We start from the raw sequence: 21,650 nt of genomic DNA on the forward strand, positions 1-21,650 counted from the left end.
GAAAATGTAACTTTAGCTGAGTTACAAATTAAGTTGTGTTGTATAGACTTCCTTTTCAAAATGTTTGCAATGGCAAAACTATGACTTCAAATCTTCATCTTTAAACACAAGAAAAAAAGACAAAATTATCGATTTTCAACGGATTGTTTATAGCGTTCTTAAATTTTAACATTTCACAAGCAGTTCACAAGATTTCACAAGAATGATAAGGCAAGACACCTTTGTATAGCACCTTTCAACAACAAGGCAAAAGTGTTTTACATAAAACATAAAAGGCATTAAGAAAGGAAACACAAGACATTATAAAAAGACACATTTAAATTGAACTTAGATGAGAAATAAACTAAAATAGAATAAGAGACAAAACAAGAGAGTAAAAATAACAGTGCAGCTATGGTGCAGTGTGAGATATGAATAAATCATCCCAAACTTACTTTAATAAAAGAAAAGTCTAAGCTTTGATTTAAAAGAACTGAGAGTTGCAGCTGTAACCAAACTTTAATTGGTAAAACTTGCAAACATGTATAAAAGACTTCTTCAGGCATTTCCCCCTTAATTCCTTATGCAGTAGCAAAAACAACAGTCTCACACTGGTCAAAATGAGTGCTGTACATACAACAGGGAAACTAAAAAGCAAAACAAATCCCAAAAACCACTGAACTATAAGTGAGACTGAGATGTTTAATGAGGCTGCTGAAGCCACTGAATTCTGAGCAACAGTTTGCAGTTTCAAATAAAAATTGTGAAGCTGTAAATGATGCAACATGCAATGGACAAGCAATAATTAAAACCTTCAACTACAAATGCACTTGTTAAACTACTTCCGGGATATGTGGCTCCGCCCTTTTAATGTTCTTTCTTATGGTGCAGAATTTATGTGTAAGAGCTGATACATTTTGCCAATAGATGATCTTTGTAAAGCACCAAAGTTACATGCAGAGTGGATCAAATCAATTATTTAACTGGTAAAATCATCTGTAAAGAAGGTCATTGATGTGCTTTGGACTGCAGCTCATCTGACTGTACAGAGTGCTGTGTTAAATCATCATGGAGAAAGTGCAGCAGATGAAAAACACCCTCCAGCTGTGCGTAGACAGACATCAAGACGAGCTACACAGTTTGAGTCGGGACATTTGGAGCCGTCCTGAGCTCGCCGGTAATGAGACACATGCGCAGGAGAGACTCGTCCGCTTTTTCTCTCAGGAGGACCAGGCATGGACGGTGGAAAGTCACTACAAGCTGCCGACCGCATTTCGGGCCAGCTGGGGTCCGGTCGGCGGCGGGGAGGGTGACCCGGTGCTGAATGTGGGGTTCCTGTGCGAGTATGACGCGCTGCCCGGTATCGGGCACGCATGTGGGCACAATCTGATTGCAGAGGTGGGAGCTGCGGCCGGTCTGGGGCTGAAAGCAGCTTTAGAAAGCCAGACTGAACTACCAGTCCGAGTGAAGGTAACTGTGAAGTGTCTCTGCAGGTACATTTCAAAAAATAAACAGCTACAAGTGAAACTTTCAAGCGTCTTTTTGGCCGGCAGAAAACCATGTGACTGACGACGTCACCTATTTTTGTTTTTCTGACTTACCATCTGACGACGTTGTTTACGTCATATGTTGGCAGGGGCGGCCGTGGCCACATAGGCGGTCACCTAGAACAGTGGTTCTCAAACATTTTCATGTCAAGGACCCCTAAACTGACATAAATTAGACTACGGACCCCCATTTGATAAGATTTTGTCCCAGGGCCCCCCATCTGATAAGATTTTAGCTTTTCATGATCAAAATAGTCATACATTCATTCATTAGTCATTGTGTCACTAATCCTAACCCTTATGGATGGAATTATAATGAAAATAAATTATTATAAAAGTAGGGAACCAAATGAGTGGGGAGGGTTTTTCTTGTGTGCTTCTATACAGTTTTTGGAAATACACACTTGCTCTACCCTCTTAACACTTTTCCTCCTGTTTTCCTCCATTAACCTGTACAGGTTTGTATCTGGTGTGATTTTCAAAGCCTTATTGGTTGGTCAGTATTTGTCTGACAGCCACCAAACCTCATGTGCTACCTCAGGCCCTTCCACCAAACATTCATTGAATGGCATCTTGACGCCCACTTGCCTTTTTGTTCAGAGAACTGGGAGGACTGGAGGAACTGTTGTTGCACTTTTTTGGGGGGGCTTCAATCTAAAATCTAACCTGGGGCACCAACATAGTCAGGGCCGGACCTGTGTGCTGGTAGTTTATTCACTTCATTGTACAACCATGTGAAGACCAGTTAACAATGTTGCCGTTTCGTCGTGTGGTGGTTATTGATTCACCCCAATGTCCTTTCGAATGACATGCTTCCTTGCTCATTTTGAACAACCAAGGAAAATATTAGAAATAGAAAAAAAACAGTTGTTTCCACCGTTTCCCAGGTCAAGAATGAACTTTCACCTTCAAACCAAAATCAGTATCAGGATGACTGACACATATGAACTGAAATAACTAAATTAAATACTTTTACACCAGGTAACTGTTCTGGGAACACCTGCAGAGGAAGATATAGGAGGAAAGATCGACCTGATCAAAGCGGGGGCTTTTGCTGACATCGACCTCGTCTTCATGGCTCATCCAGCTCAGCAGGATGCTTCATTCCTCCCTTGTGTTGCGCTCCATGAGTATGTTCTATTTTCTACAGCTTGTATTCACAACTTCTCTGCGTCCTCTCTCAGTCAGCACCATAACCTTGACAACCCTTTATGTTGATGTCACACAGGGTGTCAGTGAAGTACCATGGGAAGGCATCTCACGCATCTGCATACCCCTGGGAGGGAGTGAACGCCTTAGACGCTGCAGTGCTTGCCTACAATAACATCTCTGTACTCAGACAGCAGCTCAAACCAGAGTGGAGGCTTCACGGTGAGGACCATGCAGAAACTGTAATAGCATTAGTTGAGCTAAGTTCATTTTTTAAGAGGCAGCAGTTGCCAAAACAATCTCACCCCAAGGTCTGTTTGCTTTTAAGCCAACATGGATGAGATTTCCTCAATGTGCTCAGAAAAAGGGAGACTAAAACATCTATAATTCTACGATAACCGAGCAAACTCCATCTTCTCAGGAAGGTCGTGTGATACGATCAAAAGCTCCACATCAGCTACCAAATTGATTCTGTGGATGTGAAATTATTCATTATTAGCATCATTAGCTTTTCTCGTTTCTGAAATAGTAAGCAGTGCTCAAAAATCACCATCTGTAGTAACTTTTGCTTCTGTGTATTGTCTTTTTATATTATAGAAAAGTACACAGTCAAATGTAAAGGGATTTTTTTTGATCTCTTCACGGGAAATGTGAAATGACGCACAACTTTGGCTTCCAAACCCGTATAAATTGTGTAAACTGCATCCCTTCTTATCCTCCATCTTGCACATTGTCTCCATTTTCTTTACCACAGGCATCATCAGACACGGAGGGCTGAAGCCCAACATTATCCCCTCCTACACCGAGTTAGAGTTCTATCTACGCACACCGCTGGTTAAGGATCTTTTTGACCTGAAGGCTAAAGCGGAGGCTTGCTTCAGGGCAGCCGCTGCAGCTACCGGCTGCCAAGTAAGCTCACCTAAAAGTGTCGTCTTCCATTTGCTTCCCTCTTAGATCCCTGATATGTACATCGACAAAGTACACACGTAGGAACAAACAGTGGATTTTGATGAATGTTGGAGTTGACTCCGCTGTTATATAACATCGCCCTTTTTTAACATATTCCTGTAATTATGCTCAGAGTGCTGTGTTATTGTTACATAACTCACCGTTATCTTCAGGCTGCTTTTCTCCTATGTCTGTACTTGCTTCAAGCAGTTTTTACTCGTATTACAGAGCATGTATGGCTTCATATATTGTTAATATATGATCTCTTCTGTGATTTGACGTCAAATTTTTGTACCCTATGTTTTATGAGTGGGGGTATACTTGTGTTTCCTTTAGGTGGAGATAACCTACCCAACCCATGCCTACTACAACATTCTGCCCAATGCTACACTGGCAAATCTGTATGAAAATAATGGGAAAGCTTTAGGGATTCAGTTTCCAGAGCAGCCAGCCAACTTCTCTGGTGGGTAAAAATGAAAATTTCATAAATACAGGATTCTTTCTCTCTCTGGTCTGTGCAGAAGAAATGTATGCAGCAAAACTCTGATCTAGTTTCACAGGCTTTTTTTGTATTTCACAGATCACAGTGAATTTCTAATTATCTGGCAGGTTCCACAGACTTTGGCAACGTATCATTCATAGTCCCGGGTATCCATCCTTTCTTCTACATCTGCACCGATGCGTTTAACCACACAGAGGAATACAATGAAGCAGCAGGTACGGCAGGTTGTGTCTTTTGAGAACAGCCGTTGTTGCTGTAATGAAATTGAATTGCGCTACGATCAGACGTTTTTTTAGCCATCATCTCTTTCCAGGTCACTTGGTTTGCCTGTTTAGTTTCTATTTACCTCCTCTGCTTTCTGTCCTGTGCCAGGAGCTGAAAAGGCCCAGTTGTACACCCTGAGGGCAGCCAAAGCCTTGGCTATGACAGCTGTGGATGTGGTGTGCAACCCTGATCTGCTGATGCAAGTGAAAGAGGACTTCAGGCTAGTCAAACTGAAACACGAGAAATGACTAGAGGGCAGCAGCGCAGCTTTTGGAGCTCCACGAATATGCTAATAATAATAATAGGAAAAAACAATAAAGAATTTTAGGGCATTTTATAGCTGACAGCAGTCAGGATTGTGTCACTAGAGCCAAAGAGCACATTTTGGCAAACAGCAATTTGCTCGGGTGGTAACCATCGCAGGATTGAGCAGTACAACTGCAGCTCAGTGTGGTACGTAATATTTATAACAACACGGACTTCCTTCGTAGAGTTGGAGGAACTCATGGGCACAAACTTAGAGCCAAATTGTGTTGTTGACTTGTGCTTGGCGAGGTTGGTCGTGTGTAATGTTCTTTTAGGTGGTGTGGTGCCAGGAACTGTTACCTTTGCACATGAAGTAATACTGTAACCACCACAATTTTAAAAACAAATATAGCTTATGGAGAGTATACAAGTGTAAGCTAACCATCCTACAGACCCACAGAGCTGCTAGCATGACGGCAGACTCTTAGTCTTTATTTTAGATGTTTGACTTTGACTTCAATGTGATTTTATTGATGATGATAGGTTTTTTTTTTGTTTTGTTTTGTTTTGATTTATTGTACTGTAACCACAATGGAAGTTAGCTTAAAACCTTATTGTGTCATCCTGACACAATAATGCCATCCTTGACATTTTTGTGCATCTGACTGAATTCTTCCTTTTTGTAATGTCAAATAAACTAAACCAGGGGTTTTTCAAAGTCTGAGACTGTGAGCCTCCCCTCAGACAAAGCTTGGAAAAAGGTATGCCCCCTTAGTTTACTTGCTTAGTTTCGCTCAATTCCTGGATGCCTATGGGATCATGATTATGTTATTTGATCCCACAGACACCCAACAATTGAGCAAAGATAGACAGATATATATATATATATATATATATATATATATATATATATATAGATAGATAGATAGATAGATAGATAGATAGATAGATAGACTTCAGACTACACCAAATACATAAAAAAAGGTCTGTCTGAAGGCATTCATTAGTTTCTGACTCTGAGAAAGTAGGAAAAACAGTAAAATTCCCCAAAATGACTGTATTTCTGAGCTATGTCTTTCACCAAATCACACACATTTAGGCTATTCTATGTGATCTGCTTTTGATTTGACTAATGTAATAATTAATGTAATATCTTTTCACTTCCACTCACTGAACCTCCCCTGAAACTGTTTGGAGCCCCCCTTGGGAGGCCCGGCTCCCACTTTCAAAACCTCTGAGCTAAACTTAACAGTCATACAAACAGTATTTATATAGAATATAATTTCTATTCTTGCTCATTTTTCCCTCTTGACGTGATGAGGCAGTGTTATTGTGGTATTTGAGTTCTGCATCTTTTTGCAGTCATTCTGCATTCACACATTTAGATTTCTGGCCATGCTTTCAGCACACAGGTCAATTCAAAACCTTTTGATACTTAATCCTTTTTAGTGATGCCTTTGTTCATGTTTTTTAGAGGATGATGATGCACAAAGTTTGAATTTTCACCATGCCCTCAGGACCATGCTTTGATAAAGAAAGAGGAAGCGTTATTCAGTACAATCCACACTTTTCCCTGTGAAAAATGAGAGAACTAATTTATGTAATGTATATATATCCTTTCACTTCACATGTGAGCAGTTAATGGTATTACAGAATGCGTAGTTTATATGCTTTGGTATGAATGCACATTAGCAATCAGACTTTGTGCCAGGCAACGAGAGAGAGAAACCCCGGAGCTAGTAGCAATCCAGCGTCTAATAACTGTGAAAGCTTATCCTGCAGCACGGTTGAAATATACTGTATAAGAGAGCAGGAAAATAGGATAAAGAATTTGGGGATCAAGACTTGAAGAGGTCGGAAATGAAAAATGGCACCAAGTCCTTCAACTGACAACGGAGTCTGTAGTCACAAATGTGTCTGTTTGTATTTTAGTCGATTTTAATTGATGTCTGTTGATAGAAAGCAAGATTAAGCCATGCGTCTCACAAAATTATTACATGTGGAGATTTAAAACGTACAGTAGTGTGGTTTTATTGTTCAGCATAAGCTCTGCTCAAAGAATTTTCACATTTTCCCAAAAAACAAAACATTTATTTAACATCTTCTCACATATAACATCCTTTCAGATTTGGAATTTAATACTTGTATTTTTTGGTCAATATGTTTTCTTATAAACCACCAAAAGATATTTTGTATGTATCGTTTGCTTAACAAAGTATAAAGTTTTTTTAAGCTGAAAAATATGATAACACTAGCAACTAAAAGGTCACAGTGAACCCTCAAAGCCTCACAACACCAACAGAGGAGATGAGCGTCAGTTGTATATAAAAAAAAAGAAGAAATAAGGACATTTAAAAAAAGTCAATACAATAATCAGTGTTTGGGATTTACTAAACATATAGTTTTACATGTGTAATTTTAAGTTTTAATTGCTTTCTTTTACTAAACTTTGTCAAATCACACAAATGCAATGCAGTAGCTCGACAGCAAAGTGCATTGATACAAAGATCACAAGAAAATGTAACATATACTGAGTCATACTAACGTGCTGCAAAAGAAAAGCGAAACTTCAAGACTTCAAAAAGAACCTGATTGTCAGGTTTTTAAAAAGATTTTTAGTGTTCTGTTGATTGTCAAGTCTAGCTCATATGCAGGAGGGGAGGAGATGTCGGAGATCCGTTTTTGTGAGCGTTCGGGTTTTTATTTCAAAAGTCACTGCATTGAGAACTGAAAACGTAGCAGAGTTCAGCTGCGTGATAACACAGTTTGTGTTTCATCTCTCTGTGCAGTTAGAACATCAGGCGACGGCAAAAAAAAAGCAAAAAAACAAATGTCTTTCCATCAACACCACATGAAACCACATACTGTACATTTGAGTGAAACCAGTGCAACTCATCAGTTTTAAGTGGCTGGGTCAAGAAGGCAATAGTCCCCATCTGGCAGTGGTCCTCATGCATCTTACATACAGTTTCTCTGTCTCTGCATCCAGTGAAAAGCATCAAGTGCAAAGTCTTTTTTCCTGCTCTTCAAATATGAGCCAAGTTTACTGGAGTCCCATCATGGATGGCTCTCACTGACGATGCACTTCTACATTTCTGGTTATGAGTAGATGGACCAGTAGATGATATTAAAGAGGATGTAAGCTCCAGGAAAGACAACCCGCGAGTACTTGTCTATGGCGTGGGTGTCTATCCAAATGTTCACGTAGCCCCTGGATGGCTTCACCTGGCTTGCAATCTGTGGGTCATTCAGCGCCATCTGAGCCAACATTCGCTCCTGGCGGCCACCGTTCTCTGGCATCCCATAATTCCCTGTGGTGTTGATATCCATAGACCCGTAGCCAGTGATTTGGGGGTCTATCATCATCTCGTCCGGGTTGCCAATGCCGCATGTACACGGCAGCTGAGTGAGCATAAAGAAGGGATTAAGTCATTTTGACACTTTTACTTTTTGCAAAGTCATTAACACAAACTAAAACAAGAATTCATTAGTTTTTTAAATGTTTATCATTTTTCTGCAAACTCAGGGCCTTTACATAACTTCAGCATGAAACATTTATAAAAGGATGTTTGTGCTTGAAATGTTCCCCGGGGTACGTGGGCAATTTGGCTCCATATGCTGCAGCATTTGGCAGATTAAGAATAGCAATATAGCACGCAAGCTGTAGTCTTAGAAATAATTTGCAATCGCCCCAAGAGCAGTTTAAAGTGAGCCAATTTAGAAAAATATTTATGGTTTTTGGAAATGCACATAAATTATTGATTTGTGCTTCTACCAGTTTAGAAATATTTTTAAATATGTCAGTATAAAATTAGGTTAGCTTTGTCTTGTGTTCATTTAGAGAAAGCTATTAAAGCATCTTTTCCATCTAACTTTTCATATTTGCAGTAATCCAGGAAGCAACAACAGCAATTTTAACTACAAGAGGAGACTTAAGACTTATCTGTGTTTAAATCAGCCACGAGAGAGCTTTTAAATTATATTAGCCATACAAAACTGTGGGTTTAATTTTAGTATTTCTTTGATAATTTGATTAAATCTTTGCATCTGCCCTCTGCGCACAGCTCTAAATCTATGAGGTAATGTTCAAATTCAGAAGGAACAAGCACCCAGCAAGGAATAAATGTGTGTTGCATACCCAGACTGTTTTTCATTAATAATTTATGCAAGAGATCAGAGCGACATTTGCTTGCTTATATTTACAGCCAGCTTTCAGATCATTGTGGCCTAAAATTAAGCTTGGCAATGTTGCACTTGCTCACATTCGCTTTTTTTTTTTCTTTTTTTGGAGCAGATTATGACTTCCGGCCACAAAAACTGCCAAAGATCATTACACTGGTTTAAAAAATGTGATAGTTAAAAGACCAGCGTTTCAAAGATTAACTGTACTTCTAACTGCAGGCAATGAAGAACCAAAGAAAAAATAACAAGAAATGACACTTACTCTCTCCCTCAGCTTCCTCTCTTTCCTCTCCTGTACGGTGGAGAGGTAGTTGACTGCCGCGTACTCTATCACCGATAAGAAGACAAAGACAAAACTGACCCACAGGTAAATGTCCACTGCCTTGATGTAGGAGACTCGCGGCATGGAGGCGTTGACCCCGGTGATGATGGTGGACATGGTCAGCACTGTGGTGATGCCTGGAGGGAAGCACACAAACTGTTTGATCACAGCAGCCCTTTTATGCACCGATACAACTAAACACTAAATAACACAGAGAGAGTTTCTGATATTTTTAAATTGTGCAGTAATATATTTAGATGCTTATTATTTGTCTACTTGTTTGGTTTTTCTGATGTTTCACTGTAGGGAAATTCTTTTTGCTCCCCAACTTTCACAGCAAGGTCAAACAAGATTTGGTCAAAACCTTGTATATGGCTGGACTGTGTATGAAACGCTAGAGGCCTTTCAATTTGAAACAACGGATACAGGAAGTGACGACATTCGGTCGACTGATGAAGTTACACTATTGGTCGGCCAAAGGTTGGTGTGAGTTACCATTGGTGTAACTTCATCACTCAGTCAGTCATTTCTTTTAGGAATAAGCCTTCATTTCTCAAACTAAATAATTTTTTAGTAGCACTAAGCTTCTTTGCAAAGATCGTGCCCTGAGAGGGAGAATCTATCCTACCTAGAGGGACCCTGGCGGGGACGGCCCTGCGGTCAATCCAGAAGGACACCCAGGACAACATGACCATCAGGGTGGCAGGGAAGTAAGTCTGCAGCAGGAAGAAGAAGATGTGGCGCCGCAGGGTGAAGTGGATGTACAAACGATTGTACCAGCCTGCAAAGGAGAAATATCACCGTTAAACACAATGTCATACGCTAGCTGCTGATACACAGAACAAACACTTGAACCAAAGGTTCTCGGCTATTCTGGCACGGAAAGATAGAACACAAAATCCTTTTTATGCTTCAGGTTGCTCTTGTGAGCTGGAAAGTGGCATGTGGTTATAAGACAGCTGCAAGGCTTTCACAGTAGCTTTTCAGCACAGTACAAGTAGTTGGCAGTAGTTTGATTCATTTCGTTTCAGAGTAAGGATTAAACATTTGTACATTCTTCTTGGTGTTACATTCAAGGAACACTGATTTTATTTAAGGAAGACTTGATACTTTAGTTGGGAAAGGCTTATAAAGTTAAATGAGATTCATTGAAGTTGTAATTCAATTGTGATGGAGTTTTTACATACATGATGTATTCGGGCTATTTGCATAATCACTTCAGTTGACTGTGCTGTATATAAAATACTTGTTTTGTGGATTACCTGTGCTGCTGTAGAAAGCCAGCTTGGTGGTGGTGTGAAATTTCTGGATGAGGAACTGGGAGAGAGATATTCTGTCATCGGTGTTCAGGGATTCATTGCCTTTCTTCCAGTACAGCATCAGATCGTCATCTGTGTATGCATCTGGAAGGAAAAAGTAGAAGTCAGCACATGTGTAACAAAGTAAATCAAAGCAGAGTTTGTGTGAAAAATACTGGATGTGAATGTGAAGAAAAGATAAAATGAAGTCGAAAGCACCGCTAGCAGTCCCTAGTGACTACAGTGTTCATTACACACTATGATTTTGTTGTCTTAGAGGCTCATCATTAGTGGAGCTACAAGGACGGTGTCTTTCATGGTGAAAGACATCTGAGATTTCATGTGTAAATATGTAATTGTTAATTGGTTGAATAACCAGACTTCACATTTATGCAAAAATCCAATATTGCCATAAAACAGTCCTGTTCATTGATTTCCAAAATTGCCAAAATGGCCCAATATGCCAAGTGATGTTAAAGAGATCATGGTATAAAGGGTATGGCAAAAGACTAATTTATATTTGTTTTAATTAATCTTGTCTCGAGGTATATATTGTCATATCACCCACTGCTGTTGCCAAGTTTCATAGCAATCTGGTCACTAGTTAGCAAGGGGAAAAAAGGTGTGAAATATTTTATTGATATGTTGATAATCCACTCACAGCTCTCAATCTCCAGTGAGCAGGTTTGGGTGTCCAGAGGGAAGCGGCTGAGGTCCATGTTGCACATGGCAGTGACAGTGACTCTGCAGTAAAAGATCACAGTAAAAAACATTTACTGTAATTTAACTTCTTACAGAAACAGCAAGGATGACGGTTAAATTTCTGTATATGGCTGCTTTTGTTAGTTGTCCAAAACCAAAACAAATGGAGGGAAAAGAGACTTGAGCTGTGTGCGTAGGACTGCTGGCTTCCATTGTTTGTTGTGACATTTGTTTTCTCTTTGTGATTTTTTTAGCACATTTTAGTCTTCTTTTTGAAGTGTTGTTTGTGCCCTTTTTCTGTCTTTTCTCCTATATTCCCATCAATCATCCTTATGCCAAGCTGTCTTTGTAAATATGAATTTGTTCACAGATTACTTGCTTGCTTAAATAAAGGTTAAGAAGTCCTTGCAGTGAACTGGCAGATGTAATAGTGGCAAGCATTTGGCATTCTCTTCTGATAACCCACTGTTATCACTCTTGATTGCTACACTGATTACAATTTTGAAAATGATGTTCGACAAAATGTATCGCAGCCATGCTGGTTGACCTTTCACCTGCTGTGAAATTCATCAAAGCAAATCAGTAGTGACCTTTAGCAGTGTATGCTGATCTTCGGATGTAGTTTGTTTTGGTGACATTTCTGTTTCTCTCTTTTTTATATAGTTGGTTTTAAATATGTATCTTTTAAATATCTGCCTATATTTTTTATGCTACAGTGAAATAAACTCTTCATTTGACCACTGTATTCCTTTGAATGCAGTTCTCTGAGAGGAATGGCCAACGTCTTTAATTTTATAAAAGTGGTTGCTAGGGTTTTTTAAACAGGACTTTTAAAAATTAGTGTGGGCTCTAACAAACCTAAGAAAAAAAAGTTTTGCTGCTGCTGTGTTTACCTGAGACTGTAGAGGACGTTGCCGTCTGGATAAACCCTCAGCATGACGTTGTCGGTGGTGGTGTCATGGATGAACGAGCGCTTGGAGTGGACAAAGAACATGTCAGGAACCCAGATCTTCTTCACCAGGCGACTGTCGAAGGTCATGCTCTGGTTGTTGGTGCTGGGGAACGCCAGCCGCTCGTCCTTCCAGTAGTGACGCAGATACAGTGTCATGGTAAAATCCTGTGGAAAGAAAACAAAATAGAGTGTTGTATCTTGCAACATATAACCAACCTAAAAGCTAATTAATCTTAGACACATTATTCCATACTTACCATATCCACCTCAGAGATGGTGTCCAGACTTTCAACCTGAACATCTACTCCGACTGGAATTGGAGGACCTGAAATTCAATGGACCATGAGTCCATTAAATGCATACAGTAACAAATTTAAAAATATTTCTACATAAATGCTTGTTGAACATGCTTTTCTGGTTCATTGTAAATGTGACAGTGGGCTGAGAAGTCAACGCGACCATTACAGAGACTGCTTTAACCTTTAGCTTCTGATATCTCATTTCTAAAAATTCAGATCAACTGCTCGTGCCACGACTGCGTCGGGCTGGCTGGGATTCTATTTTTGACCTATTTCAGCCTTTGTACTCTGCAGCATCATCCTCTAATAGTACACAAATACAATTAGGTCACAAGAATGGATCAAAGTTGATGCAGCGGTGGATGAAATCCAGCTCTCTTTTCCACTTTCAGCACAGACGCACTTGATGGTCAAAGCCGGACACAGCGAAAAGAATACTGCAGGGTCACTTGGTGTGTCTGTCAGCAGCAGATTGTTGTGTGATTAAAAGAAGTTGAAGTCTGATAGAAAAACGGCACGTGTTTATCTCTTCGGCATGAAAATGAAAGCCCTCATGGCAGATTTTTTTAGTTAAATACAGCTCTCGTGTCTGAGGTTATTTACCTTATAAGATGAATAAAAAGATAAAGACAGATAAACAGATTATAAATATATATTCCACGACAATCTTCTAGTAAAAACAAAAGCCTGTGTGCCTTTATCTCGAAGTAATCCTGCAGTCCTAAAAGCTGACATCAAATCCCTCTAATATACAGTAATGCAAAAGACATGTATTAACACTCTTGTGATGTAAAGAGCTGAGCTCTGCCTGCGACAATTGGAAACTCCAGCACAGCTTGCATGGATGGTGTCATTAAGGGCTCCAAGAGCTTAGCTAGGACAGTTCAGACCAAACCAATGACCACTGCACAGATCTTATCCTGCTGCACTTGATGACTGACCACGCAGCCTCTACAGTATCCTCACCGAATTGCAATCATGGACACAGCTTGCATTTAAAACACTTAGATGCATTTTTTTTCTGACCTCCAAACGCTGGCCTCATGGTGAAATCGTGGTCTTCTATTCTCAGGAGCTGCTCAGATTTTGTCATCAGAGATTTTGTCATGTCTGGACTTCGTTTGTAGATTGGGCTGTAGAACAAAAAAAAAAAAAAGACAAATTTGGTCACAGTGAGGCTGTAAAACATCTTTTTAAAAGTCCAGTGCAATAAGAAAATAAATTAAACTCACAAATAAAATAAAAATCATCATAATGTTTTCATTTTTAAAACTCACCTCCCAGATTTGTGACCTGAACCTCCATCCATTCTGGTCTCTCTTCGCGACCTGTTGATTGACAACAGTAATAAATGAATTAATTAATAAGAGGATCTGTTATGGCAACGATGCAGCACTGTAAAAAGTAGAAAATGTTGCAATTTTATTGTTTATTTATGTTTTTCTTCTAAAATGCAACATTTCTGTGTTGGAAAAACTGGGTGATGTCTTTTTACTTTTCTCTACAAACTTTTTTTTTCTTTTTCACTTGTAATATATGATATGATATATTTTGACTAGAGTTGAAACAATTTGTTGAACAACAGATATTTGGACAATTAATCGTCAAAAGTCATTTTTCAAGCAGAAACGCCAAACATTTGCATGTTGCAGCTTCTCAGATGTGCAGATTTTATGCTTTTCTTTGTCATATATGATGGTAAACTGAATATCTTGGGGTTTTGGACTTTTGGTGAGATAGAACAAGTAATTTTAATATATCACCTTGGGCTCTGGGGAATTACATTTTTTTCATTTTCTGACATTTAATAGACTAAACTATTAATCAGTTAATTGAGAAAACAATTGTTTAATTGGATTAATCAAAATCAAAATAATCATAAGTTGCAGCTTAAAGTTTGAAATGAATGATGATGTGTGTGTTATTTTAAAGGCTAAGTCTCCATGTGTTTAGAGTAACAACGACAACTTTGCAATTTCTGTTTTGTTTTGACGCTTCTCACTTCCTAGGGAGACGTATTATATCCGGTTACATCACACAAAGGGCACAAGTGCATTTCCTCATCGCATCACTCAATTTGAAGGAAGCCAGATGTTCTCTGGTGTCACTTTTCAAGAGGGCTGCCTCTGTATTCTTGTCTTTCAGGCAGCATTTTCAGGCCACAGGCAGAGAGAGAGAAAGATTGGGAGAAAAAGAGATGAATTCCAAAAACCCTAAAATGGATTAATAGAGTAGAGCATGCTGTGATAGACAGGGCCAAATCCCTGTGACAACCACAGACATGCATTAAGGAAATACTACAGAGAAAGAAAGAGGGGGGAGAGAAACACCCCCCCAAGAAAAACACCAACATAAGATGAGAAGCAAAGGAGAGGGTTTCACTGGGTGCTGGCTGCACTGTTGTGATGGGCAATGGGTGCTACTCTTCTGCGTCCATCCAGCAGCTGGTTCCTAATCCTCTTGGCAGAAATGCCTCTTCAATCCCCTCTCTGCGTGCCTACACCACACAGCCGACTGTCTGTCTGCACACTGCTCTACTCTGTGTGGCCGCCGCTGTTTCTGCTGTTGTCTCCAGCTGTGGGGCCTACATGCATCTCTGCAGGGGTTGCATCAGGGTCAGAAGGCTAGATTCTTGCAGAGGTCACTCTGGATGCATTAATGTATACTAATGCGTGACAGTATTGATGTATATGATACTGTGAGGCTCTTTAAAGTCAGACAGTGCAGTTATTTTTTTAGTTTGTATGCTTTAGATGTTCATGTGGAAGTGAGAAAAAAGCAAAAGTGGGAGAGAGATCTGAAAAAAACTCATCCAAGTGTGTTTTTTTTTGTCCCATAAATCCTCTATAGACTTCTCAAAAATTTCTTTTGAAGCTCACAAGGGTTTTCTTCTTGGATGTGGGACTCTGCTGTCCTACACAAATCCCCCCTCTTCATTCCTCCTCCTCAAGGCAGCGAGTGAAAAAAAGAAAAGCAAAAAAATCGAAGCAATATAGCGAAAACTCCCACAACCCAATCCAGCCGCTTTTACAATTTCACACACGGAGAGGAGGAATAGAGTGAGGAGAAACAGGGAGAAGAAGAGTTTGACTTCTGAACAAGCGTATGAGATATTCCCCCTGCTGGAAGAAGAATCAGAGATTTACATTTGATTTGTATTCTCAGACTGTGTGTCAGCAGAGGGAAGACTGATGTGAGAGGACTTTTAACTAGTTGGAGGGAGAAAAAAAAAAAAGTGTTGCACAGATTTGATAACAAGATGACGCTGGTGTCTAGAGATTACATCACTGCTTTGAACCACTTGTGCTCTCTGTCTTTGGCAGAATTTCCACAGATGATTACGATTGTGCTCTTCTCATACTTAACGATCATCTTAGTCACCTTAGGGCTGAGACGATCACTTTAAATGACTGTAATTTCACAGAGTATTGTTTAGATTTAAAAAGACAGTTTTAACCCTATTCTGTTTAACCATAAATGTTACCCTGTCATTTATTCTGACAGTATGTCATAAAGAAGCTGTACATTATATCAAAACATTTATCTCACTCAGATGATCCTAATAGCGAGCAGATTGCTGTTTAATGTCGCCTCTGATCTATAAATAACAGCAGTTACAGCATGAAAAGTGATACTGTATCTAAAGGCGGGGGGGGGGGGGATTATGATTTGACAGGGTTTGTTGAATATATTAAGTGAATGCAAATCATTCAATGCTGATAGCATTATGAGGCGCACAGTGCTGTACTTTGCATGCTTAGGAAAATCTTATCATCTTCACCACAGATTAATGCAAAAACAGTTTCTCACTTGAGGCTGCAGGCTGCAGTTGAACTCTTTACGGATATTTCTATGAGAAAAAATGTTTTATTTACAAGTGGAATGATGGGAAAGGTGTCCAATTTACATTTGAATCTTTAATGGGAAACTTTTGTCTGAAAATGTGTATTTTTATGTATCAGATAACAGTCAATATTCCAGTGTAAATTAGTATTTTTCTGAGTTGATCTTGCTTTCAGCCAGTGTTTGGAGTAATCTAAGGGTGTTTAATAAACTTTGGACTTTGTATTAGAGCTGAAAGCATTAGTCGATTGATCGATTAGTCATTCCACATAATTAATCAGCAACTATTCTGATAACGGATTAATAATCTGAGTCATCTTTTTAGCAAAAATGTCAAACATTTAGTTTTAGCCTCTCAAGTGGGATGATTCCCTGCTAGTCTCTGTTTTATGTGAAGGTAAATGAATATATTTGGATTTTGGAGTGTTGGCCGAGTAAAACAAGCAATATGAAGACATCAAATCAGGCTTTAGGAAATTGTGAGGGACTCTTTCACAATTTTCTTTTATAGACCACACAATTAACCAAGACAATAATTGACAAATTAAGTAACAATGAAGAATTGGAGAATTGAATTCCCTCTGAAAGTTTTGGTATGTATGTAAACCTTCAGATTTTTGAAATACCCGATAGCATTTTGACAAACACATTGAAGCGATTCCATGTTTCCTACACAAAGGATCATTCCAACTGATAATAATATGCGCAAAATGAACAGAATCATTTAAAGTAAGCATCATTTACTTTACAAAAGCTAAGATACTTTCTTAAAATTTAAAATAAAAGTTTTGTAGTGTAAATGTCACATTTCCTCCACAACAGATTTGTCAGACTGCATCTCCACATATAAATAAAACATCTAATATTCTTATGTACAAACCCTTAAAAATCCTTTCTACCTCCACTCCTAAATGTCATAGCCAATCTAATCAATAGAAAGTTGAACTGAGGACCTTTTATCAATTCCCACATCTAGTTCAGTCCCGACTAAAACGTTTAATCCAATGATGCATTAACGAGGCAGCAATTAGCCTAAATAATCACCTGAAAATGACATTGACTACAACTGCTCCCGGTGGGGAAAACAGTCATTAACTGGCCTGCAGCAGTTGTGGGGCAAGAGAACACAGCATTCACCAGTAGTACATAAATAGATGTGGGGATTTAGGTCTCCCTCTCTCTCTCTCTCTCTCTGCTCTCCAATCTGCTGTCTGAATAAGTGTGTTTTCAGAGGGGGAGGGAGCAACACAGGTGACACAGGAAACACAGGACAACATCGTGTAAACCTAAAATAAAACATCCATAGAACTCTCATGAAGTCCTTATGGGAAAGAGACTTTTAACAAATCAGTCTGTTTGCAGATTTAATATTAAAAGCTTAAGTGAAGCAAATAACATCCTGTTGAAACAATGAAAACATGCATTATCACTGATGCACAGCCCATTCATAACTCCTTTGACATTACCTGCTTTGTTTGTAAGTCTCCAGCTTGTGACCCCTCGGCTGGACCATCTTCCCAGCTGCACCCGCGAGCCAAACACAGAAGAGCACAAGAACAGCATCCACCTGCATGGTTCACATTCCCCAGAGGACGAACCTCTCCTGTCAGTCAGAATCTACTCCCCTCCAGGGCTTGGAGCACTCTGCCTTCCTGAGACATTCCCTTCTCCAGCGTCGGAGCCGATAAGAGGGGAGAAAAACAGCAACAGCAGCAGCAGCAGCAGCAGCTACACTGGGTTATTCTACGGCCTGAGTGGAAAACATCCTACGGTGCTTAATCTCCACAGTGGGAAAAGCAATTTTGACTAAACCCATAAATCCTTGAGCGTCAGATGGTACAGATTTGATCCCTCCAGCGGCGGATGTGCCTGCCTCTCTGTGCTCTGCTGTGCTCAGATATCCTGCACTATGATGTGCTCTACTCTACTTTGCACCGCCCAGAAACACCAATTCTCACAATGATGCAGCGTGCTCATTTGTAAGGTCAACGCTTTACACAGAGAGGCTGGGAGGAAGTCTGCGTCTGATGTGAAAGGATTCCTCTGATGCTGGCAGTCCCGTGTCTGGCATGTCAAAGATGTTTTTTTCACATTCTGCCAAAAACTGACAACGCTGCGTCTCTGCTTGGTGGTTCGTGATGTTTGATGAGTGTCTGGTTGACAAGAAATTGAATCTCTGACATGAAACTGTGCAGTAAATGTTAGATTTTATGGTTGCTGAATTATTTACATGCTGTGGTGTTTTTGTTTTTATCTCAGAGGATCCAGATTTTAGAATATTTTGGGATGTTCCAAAAATGCTTAGGCAAACCCTGCAGAATTAAGGCCAATATAGTTTTTAATCAAGAAGCTCACAAACCTAGATAACTGGCAGGTAATGTAATATGCAATATTGAGATAGTATAGAAACCTTTTTTTCTGCATTTATTTCACTTTTTTAAAATGTTATTTTGTAAGACGATGGATAAAAACTGCAGGTCCCAACAGATGACACCATTCTGATCATCACACACCTACCAGTCTCCTTTACGAACTCATAATAAAATTAATAAATGGGTGTGTTTGTTTAATTTGGTGACACACTGGAGGCTGAATCACTATTTGTCTGTCAAGGCATGCTGTCCATCTGAACGCACCAATCAAGAATCGTCTCCGTGCCAACGTCACCGTCAGCCAGACCATGTGTCTCCCTTTTCTTTTTTTTTTTTTTTTAGCAGACTGACAGTTGGATTATAAGATCATGAATTTGGGTTAGCGCCATGGACGTCAATCTGAAAATTGGTGTGAGTAATGTGAGGTATTGTTTGTGTTTCAGATTTGTGGGTCTTTCTTTACAGTAGACTTACTGACGGTGTGGATAAAATCAGTCTTGTATATTATGCATTTAAAAATATTCATGATTCACATTAAGCCTATAATTGAGACATCATATGTAAATTGAATTTAAATGGACAGAAAACTGTTTGATGATGTTGTAAAAGATTATAGGGCTGCAGCTTAGTCCAGTCGTATACTTTGACTGCAGTACTAAGAATACAAGTAAAACTCCTGAATGTCTCATAATTGTGGCTTCATAATCACAGTCATAGTTATTAGAGCAGCTTTTTCTTTGGTATTATATAGTAAACATCTTACCACTTGGCCACCTGCATGTGCAGAGACTGGATTTTTAAGCTGACATCAATATTTGTAGCCAAAAAGTCCATTTGTGGTAAATTCAATTGATTGGACATGATTTGAAAAGGCACACACCTGTCTGTATATGGTCTCACAGCTGACAATGCATGTCAGAGCAAAAACCAAGCCATGAGGTTGAAGGAACTGCCTGCAGAGCTCAGAGACAGGGTTGTGTCAAAGCACAGATCTGCTGCATTGAAGGTTCCCAAGAGCACAGTGGCCTCAAAAATTCTTAAATGGAAGAAGTTTGGAACAACCAGGACTCTTCCTAGATCTGGCTGCCCAGCCAAACTGAGCAATCGGGGGAGAAGGGCCTCGATAAGAGAGGTGACCAAGAACCCGATGATCACTCTTGGCTGAGCTTCAGAGATCCTGTGTGGAGATGGGAGAAACTTCAAGAGGAACAACCATCATTGCAACACTCTACCCTCCATCTGGGTTTTATGGTAGAGTGGCCAGATGGAAGCCTCTCTTCAGTGAGAGACACAGGAAAGCCTGCTTGGAGTTTGCAAAAAAAGAATCTAAAGGACTCTCAGACTGTGAAAAACAAGATTCTCTGGTCCGATGACACCAAGATTCAACTGTTTGGCCTCAATTCTAAGCGTCATGTCTGAAGGAAACCAGGCACCGCTCATCACCGGCCCAATACCATCCCAACAGTGAAGCTTAGTGGTGGCAGCATCATGCTGTAGGGGTGTTTTTCTGCGGCAGGGACTGGGAGACTGGTCAGGGTTGAGTGAAAGCTGAACGGAGCAAAGTACAGAGATATCCTTAATAAAAACCTGGTCCAGAGTGCTCAGGACCTCAGACTGGGCTAAAGGTTCACCTTCCGACAGGACAATGACCCCAAGCACACAGCCAAGACAACGCAGGAGTGGCTTAGGGACAACTCTGTGAATGTCCTTGAGTGGCCCCGCTAGAGTTCTGACTTGAACCTGATCGAACATCTCTGGAGAGACCTGACAATGGCTGTCACCGACGTCCCCATCCAACTTGACAGAGCTTGAGGGGATCTACAGAGACGAACAGCAGAAAATCCCTGAATCCAGGTGTGAAAAGCTTGTTGTATCATACCCAAGAAGACTCAAGGCTGTGATCGCTGCCAAAGGTGCTTCAAACTAAGTACTGAGTAAAGGGTCTGAATATTTATGTTGATGTGATATTTCAGCTTTTCCTTTTTAATAAATTTGCAACAAAATTCTAAAATCTTGTTTTCATTTTGCCATTATGGGGTATTGATTGTAGATCAATGAGGGGAAAAAAATAATTTAAACGATTTTAGAATAAGGCTGCAACATAAAATGTGAAAATAGTGACAGGGTTTGAACACCATCTGGATGTACTGTACATCAGCCAATATGTATTTTTGACACATTAAATTTAGTCATTGAAGAATTCTAACCTACATAAGTAATGTTGACACTGTTCATAAATTACTACTTTTCTATTATTCCTGATCTAAGACTATTTCCCCTGCAGAACTGGGCTCCCATATATTACACCTCACTATTTGTAAAAAAAAAAAAAAAAAAAAAAGACTTTGTGACAAACAGAGATGCTTACAGCAAAAATGAATCAGTTTAAGAGCTGCAACGATTAATCAACTGAAAGAAAACAAAGTGGCAACTACAGCACATTGATAATTGATTCACCATTTTAGTCACTTTTAAATACAAAAGATGTACTGTTTTCAATTTATCAAATATGATGATTTAATGCTTTTATGTGTCACACATGATGGTAAACTCAGTATCTTTTTGGTTTTGGACCATTGGTCAGACAAAACAAGACATCTGAGGATGCCACCTTTGACTGGGACATCTTAACAGTCATTTTTTTCTGACATTTTATAGGCCAAACAAATCATTAATAATGAAAGTAATCATTAGTTACAGCCCTAATCAATTCACCACTGTGAAACAGGATTTAGATGTAATGATTTTCTTCAAAACTGACAGGAATTAGTTGAATCTTACCTCCTCTGCCTTTATCCTGATTAACTTGGCCCACATATGGTACAGTAAACAAGTCAGACCAGACAACAGGGACAAGCTACTCATCATAATGAGATCCTGCACTTTGTTTGTTTGTTTAGTTTTGTACTGAGTGCACAAACTATCACCAGATGTCAAATTAGTACAAAAACTGACAGGTGTCTGGTCTCAGTGTAGAGTACACCACTGTTACTATGTGGTACTACGTCACGCTCTGGCGTTAGCCAATTAACGATCGCTATGTTT

The 21,650-nt window shown here is 39.6% G+C and overlaps 2 protein-coding genes across 4 annotated transcripts; one reads left to right on the plus strand and one right to left on the minus strand.

Annotated features, from left to right (window-relative positions):
• The first annotated feature begins 297 nt into the window (after window positions 1-297).
• LOC122998321 (peptidase M20 domain-containing protein 2-like) lies at window positions 298-5,356 on the plus strand. Of its 2 annotated transcripts, none has more exons than XR_006407387.1 (7): window positions 298-1,449; window positions 2,508-2,656; window positions 2,755-2,897; window positions 3,430-3,584; window positions 3,960-4,086; window positions 4,204-4,340; window positions 4,498-4,588. XR_006407387.1 is itself a non-coding variant. In XM_044375150.1 (7 exons), exons 1-7 carry the CDS (start codon window positions 1,048-1,050, stop codon window positions 4,635-4,637), a joined length of 1,224 nt encoding a protein of 407 aa, XP_044231085.1. In that variant the 5' UTR covers window positions 298-1,047; the 3' UTR covers window positions 4,638-5,356. The 2 variants fall into 2 exon arrangements, 1 of the variants encoding a protein (XP_044231085.1); XM_044375150.1 differs by having other exon boundaries at window positions 4,233-4,340; window positions 4,498-5,356.
• A 1,159-nt stretch (window positions 5,357-6,515) lies between these two features.
• LOC122998907 (gamma-aminobutyric acid receptor subunit rho-1-like) lies at window positions 6,516-21,605 on the minus strand. Of its 2 annotated transcripts, XM_044375976.1 has the most exons (11): window positions 21,387-21,605; window positions 17,700-20,423; window positions 13,668-13,718; window positions 13,417-13,523; window positions 12,349-12,416; window positions 12,033-12,256; window positions 11,099-11,181; window positions 10,402-10,542; window positions 9,768-9,920; window positions 9,080-9,276; window positions 6,516-8,037 (listed from the first exon to the last, which is right to left on the minus strand). In XM_044375976.1, the coding sequence occupies exons 2-11, from the start codon at window positions 17,804-17,806 to the stop codon at window positions 7,735-7,737; spliced, it is 1,434 nt and encodes a 477-aa protein (XP_044231911.1). In that variant the 5' UTR covers window positions 17,807-20,423; window positions 21,387-21,605; the 3' UTR covers window positions 6,516-7,734. The 2 variants fall into 2 exon arrangements, with proteins under 2 accessions (XP_044231911.1, XP_044231912.1); XM_044375977.1 differs by lacking the exon at window positions 17,700-20,423 and having other exon boundaries at window positions 6,517-8,037.
• Between the last annotated feature and the right edge of the window lie 45 nt (window positions 21,606-21,650).

This window comes from Thunnus albacares, chromosome 15 (genome assembly GCF_914725855.1).
Source record: "Thunnus albacares chromosome 15, fThuAlb1.1, whole genome shotgun sequence".
Lineage (NCBI taxonomy): Eukaryota > Metazoa > Chordata > Actinopteri > Scombriformes > Scombridae > Thunnus > Thunnus albacares.

Coding starts and splice junctions, on each gene's coding strand:
- LOC122998907 (XM_044375976.1), bottom strand. CDS start 17,806: ATGCAGGTGGATGCTGTTCTTGTGCTCTTCTGTGTTTGGCTCGCGGGT. Junction 12,257..12,348: donor CCATCTCTGAGGTGGATATG/GTAAGTATGGAA, acceptor TTCTTTCCACAG/GATTTTACCATGACACTGTA. Junction 9,277..9,767: donor CCCCGCCAGGGTCCCTCTAG/GTAGGATAGATT, acceptor GCTTCCCTCCAG/GCATCACCACAGTGCTGACC.
- LOC122998321 (XM_044375150.1), top strand. CDS start 1,048: ATGGAGAAAGTGCAGCAGATGAAAAACACCCTCCAGCTGTGCGTAGAC. Junction 1,450..2,507: donor AACTACCAGTCCGAGTGAAG/GTAACTGTGAAG, acceptor CTTTTACACCAG/GTAACTGTTCTGGGAACACC. Junction 4,341..4,497: donor GGAATACAATGAAGCAGCAG/GTACGGCAGGTT, acceptor GTCCTGTGCCAG/GAGCTGAAAAGGCCCAGTTG.